This window comes from Nicotiana sylvestris, chromosome 4, assembly GCF_000393655.2.
Source record: "Nicotiana sylvestris chromosome 4, ASM39365v2, whole genome shotgun sequence".
Taxonomy (NCBI): Eukaryota; Viridiplantae; Streptophyta; class Magnoliopsida; order Solanales; family Solanaceae; genus Nicotiana; species Nicotiana sylvestris.
This window is the reverse complement of record NC_091060.1, coordinates 128,568,898-128,575,346: the sequence shown is the minus strand read 5'-3', so window position 1 is coordinate 128,575,346 and position 6,449 is coordinate 128,568,898. Positions and strand designations below refer to the sequence as shown.

Sequence of the window (6,449 nt, the reverse complement as noted above, 5' to 3'; positions counted from 1 at the left end):
TCAAGAGTCACCACTATCAAAGAATATTTTCCACAACAATACAACTATATTTTTTTTTTCTTTTTCAATTCAAGTGACTCTTACTTTTTTAAACTAGTGCACTTTTCTCCTTATTTTATTAGTTCCACTCAAAAGCCAAACCAACCACCCCACACTTCAACTTTTACAAAGTTCATAACAAATCAAGTGCTTCAAGAGAGGTGAAAAGGTTCAAATAAATAGTCAATTCAAACAAATAGGTAAGGCTTGTAATATGGTTGCCAAGGAAACAAGATTACAAGATCAAAAGTGGTTAACTAAGATACATAACAATTAGGAAGGTAAACAAATATCAGTGTCTCAACAAAGAATGCCTATATTACTTCTGTATACGGTAAAATCGAGGGAACTAATTTCTCGTTAATAAGGCGTTTTGCGAGGTCACCTCGGAGGCTCAAGACCACGGACCGAGTACCCCCCTCCAAAGATCTATCGACACCCGGCCTGGGGATAATGTTACCTGAGACCCCAACGGGCATAGGGAGTTTCTGAAGAATGCAATCGGGGCCTGTTAAGTCTATCAGGCTAGTCTAAAACCTGATTTGCGCCTGCATCATGAATCTAGTTAGCTGTCCCATCTCGTTTTCTTTAACATTAATGTATCTTGTACTATGTTGGGATTTCCCCTCCTATATAAGGGGGGTCCTTGGCACTTTGTAAACCATGTTGTTCTATCCGCTTCACAAGAAATATAGAAGAATACTCTCTCGATATTATTACTTTCATTTATTACGTTCATACTTGTTCTTCATTTACTGCTTATCATTGGCCTTAAAGAGCCTCCCTTAATTACATCCTAACTGTTAGCCCTTTCCCGATTATCCTCGATAGCTCGAGCCCAAGTCTAGGCGTCGACCTCGAGGCCCCTCGTCAGTCAATCCGAGGCCCGAATAGCTACCCCCCCCCCCCCCCGTTCAATTATAATTCCATTTTAGCTCGCATTTCATCTTTTATCTTCATATATCTAGCATCAACTGCTTAACAACCAGTATAAAAATAGATCACGTATTTTTAGTGTCCCATCAACAAATTTAATTGTTATTACCATTTTCACGGTAAACAATTTGGCGCCCACCGTGGGGCTAAAAATAATAGTGATTATTTTCTTGGGGGTTTCGTTACACAACACAAGTTATCTTTTTCACTTTTTCTTATCCAAGATCATCGATTTTAGATCAAAATGTCTGGCTCAGTGAACAAAGCTGAGAACGACAACCTTGAAAACCACAGAGAAAACAGTGTGGCTGTTCCAATTGTTGGCGTGCCATGACAGAACCCCGATAACTCACCTGGACCGATTCCAGTAGACGCAGGTTTGGAAGACGCACAGCAGGTCGATAAAACCTCACATATCGACAGGAGCATATAACATGGCGACCAACAGGAAGCCCAAAAAACCCCAGCTCGGGAAGAACGAGAAGTTAGCCTTCATGTTATTTTTGAAATGTTACAGGCACAATAGCTGGCTATCGCTCAGCTGCAAAGCCACCCAAAGACTCCTAGCACAGTAGCACCAAAAGCTATTCCCCTGGCCGAACACATACCGGAGAGATCGAGCGACAATGGATCGGTAGTCGATCTTGCCATGGTCAAAATGCTCGAGGACTTCACAAAAAAGAATCAAGTCGGGCAAGAAAATGATAGAAGCCAATGATAAAAAGGTTGAGACCTACAACTCAAGGGTCGACCAGATCCCAGGCGCACCCCCGGTCTTGAAAGGTGTGGATTCGAAGAAGTTCATACAAAGGCCGTTCCCCGAAGACGTTTCCTCGAAACCCAATCCTAAGAAGTTCAAAATGCTGGAACTCCCAAAGTACAAATGGACCTCAGAACCCAATAAACACGTTACCGCCTACACTTGCGCGGTAAAGGACAACTATATAAAGAACAATGAGATCGAGTCCGTATTGCTGAAAACGTTCGGGGAAACACTCTCGAAGGGGGCCATGATGTGGTATCACAACTTGGCTCCTAACTCCATATATTCATTCGCCATGCTAGCAGACTCCTTTGTAAAGGCACATGCCGGTGCCATCAATGTAGCGATGAGGAAGTCCGACATTTTCAAAATTAAGCACAGGGAGAACGAGATGCTGCGGGAATTTGTGTCTCACTTTCAAATGGAACAGATGGTGCTACCGCCAGTCTTCGACGACTGGGTAGTGCTGGCTTTCACTCAATGTGTCAATGAACGAAGCTCGGTGGCTTCAAAATAGCTAAAATAGAATTTGATCGATTATCCAGCTGTGACTTGGTCAGACGTCCACAATCGGTACCATTCGAAAATCAGGGCCGAGGATGACTAGTTGGGAGCCCCCTCGGGCTTAGTATACCCAAGCAGGCTCCTGGAAAAGGAACCAAAAACAAACAAAGAAAGATATCAGTCGTATATCAAAGATAAGAGGAACGCCCTGAGGTGCAACCCACCTCACAATGATCAGAGAATAGATCGAGGACAGGATCCTCGAGGACTCATCCACAGAGCCATATTCGATAGGAACGCAGGGCCAACGAGTGCACCTCAATTGTTGGAATACAACTTCAATGTCGATATATCGGACATCATATTCGCCATCAGTAAAATCAGAGACGCCAAGTGGCCCAGGCCTATACAATCAGATCCTTCACAAAGGAATCACAACTTAGTGTGCGAGTTTCACAACACGTATGGCCACAGTACCGAGGATTGCCACTAACTACGAAAAGAGGTAGCCCCACTACTTAACAAAGGGCATCTCCGGGAATTCCTTAGAGATCGAGCCAAAAATCAGTTTCGAGAAAGAGAGGCGACCAAGAAGAACGAGGCAAACGAGCCATAACATGTCATCCACATGATCATAGGAGGCGTCGATGCCCCGCAGGAACACGTAATGAGAAGGACAAAAATACCCATCACCAGAGAAAGCAGACTCGGAGATATATTCTCGAGGATGCCCTTACATTCACCAAAGAGGACACTGAGACCTTATCTCAACCTCACAATGAGATAACAACAATCAAGCAAAGAATGAGTAGTAAATGAGGGAACGGGGTGACAACTCTCAAACTGATTGGCCGAGTCGTTACATCCTTCCCCTCTTAAATAGACGTTCGTCCTCAAACAAGTCTAGAAACATACCTGGAATCTCAAATAGGTGTGGATATCTACTATGCATCTAACGCTCAGTCTGCCACGTAGCCTCCTCAATTGGCTGACCTCTCTACTACACCTTCACTGAATCTATGTCTTTGGACCTTAACTTTAGAACTTGAGGACCCAAAATGGCTACAGGCTCCACAACATAAGTCAAATCACCATCCAACTGAACCGTGCTGAAGTCCAAAACATGACACGGATCGCTGACATACTTCCAGAGTATAAAAACATGGAATACTGGATGCACACTCGACAGACTAGGTGGCAAGGAAATCATATAATCCACCTCTCCAATCCTCTAAAGTACCTCAAACGGCCCAATATAATGAGGGATTAACTTGCGCTTCTTCCCGAATCTCATAACATCCTTCATGGGTGAAATCTTGAGCAGTACCTTCTCCCCAACTATGTAAGCAACATCACGAACCTTCCTATTGGCGTAACTCTTTTGTCTAGACCACGCCGTGTGAAGATGATCCTGAATCAATTTAACCTTGTCCAAAGCATCCTTAACCAAGTTAGTACCCAATAGCCTAGCCTCCCTGACTCAAAGCAACCCACTGGAGATCAACACCGTCTCCCATACAAAGCCTCACACGAGGCCATCTGAATGGTCGATTGGTAGTTGTTGTTGTAGGAAAACTCTGCGAGCTGTAGAAACTAATCCTAAGAACCCCTAAATCTATGACACAAGCGCGCAACATATCCTCCAATATCTGAATAGTGCACTCAGAATGTCCGTCTGTTTGATGGTGAAATGTTGTGGTTAACTCAACCTTAGTGCCCAACTCTCGCTGCACAGCTCTCCAAAACTTCGATGTAAACTGAGTGCCCTGATCTGAAATGATGGACACTGGCACACCATGAAGGCAAACAATCTCGCGGATGTAAATCTCAGCCAACTGCTTTGAAGAATAAGTAGTCCCAACTGGAATGAAGTGCGCAGACTTGGTCAGCCGATCCACAATAACCCAAATGGAATCAAACTTCTCGAAGTCTGTAGGATTCCAACTACAAATTCCATGGTGAAACTCTCTCACTTCTCTTCCGGAATCTCAAGCCTCTAAAGCAATCCGCCTAATCTCTGATGTTCATACTTCACCTGCTGACAGTTTAGGCACCAAGCTACAAACCCCACTATATCCTTCTTCATTATTCTCCACCAATAATGTTGCCTCAAGTCTTAGTACATCTTTACGGCACCTAGAGGAATAGAATACCGTGAGTTGTGGGCCTCCTCAAGAATAAACTCACGCAGCATGTCTACGTTAGCCACACAGATCCGACCATGAATCCTCAACACCCCATCATCCCCAATAGTAATATCCTTGGAATCACCGTGCTGGATCATATACTTAAGGATAAGCAAATGAGGATCATCATACTGGTGCTCTCTAATGCGATCAAATAAGGAAGACCGAGAAACCACACAAGCTAGAACCTGGTTGGGCTCTGAAACATCTAATCTCACGAACATGTTGGCCAATGCCTGAACATCAACTGCAAGAGGTTTCTTACCAATAGGAATGAATGCAAGGCTACCCATGCTAACTGCCTTTCTATTCAAGGCATCGACCACCACATTTGCCTTCACAGGATGATACATAATAGTAATTTCAGTATTTAAGCAGCTACAACCATCTCCGCTACCTGAAATTTAGATCCTTCTATTTGAAAAAGTGCTGGAGACTCCGATGATCTGTAAATACTTCACAAGACACACCATAGAGATACTGCCTCCAAATCTTCAATGCATGAACCATGGTAACCAACTCCAAATCATTAATAGGGTAGTTCTTCTCATGGGGCTTCAACTAGTGCAAAGCATAAGCAATTACTCTACCCCCTGCATCAAGACACACCCAATACCAATCCGTGAAACATGACAATTCATTGTATAAAAACAAGAAGCTGAAGGTAGAACAAGAATTGGAGTTATGGTCAAGGCAGTCTTGAGCTTTCGAAAGCTCTACTCACACTCATCTAACCACCTGATAGGAGCACCCTTCTGGGTCAATTTGGTCAAAGGCAATGCAATAGATGAGAAACTCTCCACGAAGCAACGATAATAACCGGCCAAGCCGAGAAACCTCCGAATTTCTATGGCTAATGAGGGTTTGGGCCAACTCTAAACCACCTCTATCTTCTTTGGATCCACCTTAATCCTCTCGCTAGACACCAGATGCCCCAAGAATGCCACCGAACTAAGCCAAAATTCTCACTTGGAGAGAATGGAATAAAGTTTCTCCTCCCTCAATCGCTCTAACAATATACTCAAATGTTGGGCATGCTCCTCCTGGCTACGAGAGTATACCAGGATATCGTCAATGAATACTATGAAAAACGAGTCGAGATAAGGCTGAAATACATTATTCATCAAATGCATGAATGTTGTTGGGGTGTTGGTCATCCCAAAAGTCATCATAAGGAACTCATAATGACTATAACGGGTCCTAAATTCTGTCTTTAAAATATCCGAGTCCCGAATCTTCAGCTGGTGATACCTAGACCTCAAATCAATCTTAGAGAACACCCTTGATCTTTGAAGCTGGTCATAGATCATCAATGAGCGGCAAAGGATACTTGTTCTTGACTGTAATTTTGTTCAACAGACTATAGTCGATACATATCCTCATAGTACCATCATTTTTCTTCATAAACAGAACTGGTGCACCCCAAGGGAAATACTAAGCCTAATAAACTCCTTATCAAGAAGTTCCTGAAGTTGCTCTTTCAATTCCTTCAACTCAGCTATTACCATACGATACAAAGGAATAGAAATGCGCTGAGTGCCTGGCACCAAGTCAATATCCCTTTTGAGCGGCTTCCCCGCAATGTCTGCAGGAAACACATCCAGAAAATCTTGTAGCACTGGAACATAATCAATAGTAGGAGTATCAACACCAATATCCCTCACAAAGGTCAAATATAATAGACATCCCTTCCCAACCATCCGTTTGGGCCTTCAAATAAGAATTTACCCTGCTGGGAACATAATCTAGAGAACCGCTCCACTCGATCCTTGGCAACCCCTGCATCGCCAATGTCACGGTCTTAGTGTGGCAATCCAAAATAGTATGACATGGAGAAAACCAATCCATACCCAATATCACGTCGAACTCGACCATACTAAGTAATAAGAGAACAACTCTAGTCTCCAATCCCCCAATAGCCACTACACATGACCTATATATGCGGTCCACAATAATAGTATCGCCCATCAGCCTAGATACATGAATAGATGAAACTAAGGACTAATGGGTCATATCTAGAT

The 6,449-nt window shown here is 43.4% G+C and overlaps 1 protein-coding gene across 1 annotated transcript; it reads right to left on the bottom strand.

Annotated features, from left to right (window-relative positions):
• Nucleotides 1–3,242: 3,242 nt before the first annotated feature.
• LOC138890153 (uncharacterized) lies at nt 3,243–6,128 on the bottom strand. Its single transcript, XM_070173516.1, has 5 exons — nt 5,850–6,128; nt 4,617–4,763; nt 4,396–4,517; nt 3,483–3,717; nt 3,243–3,386 (listed from the first exon to the last, which is right to left on the bottom strand). Exons 1-5 carry the CDS (start codon nt 6,126–6,128, stop codon nt 3,243–3,245), a joined length of 927 nt encoding a protein of 308 aa, XP_070029617.1.
• Between the last annotated feature and the right edge of the window lie 321 nt (nt 6,129–6,449).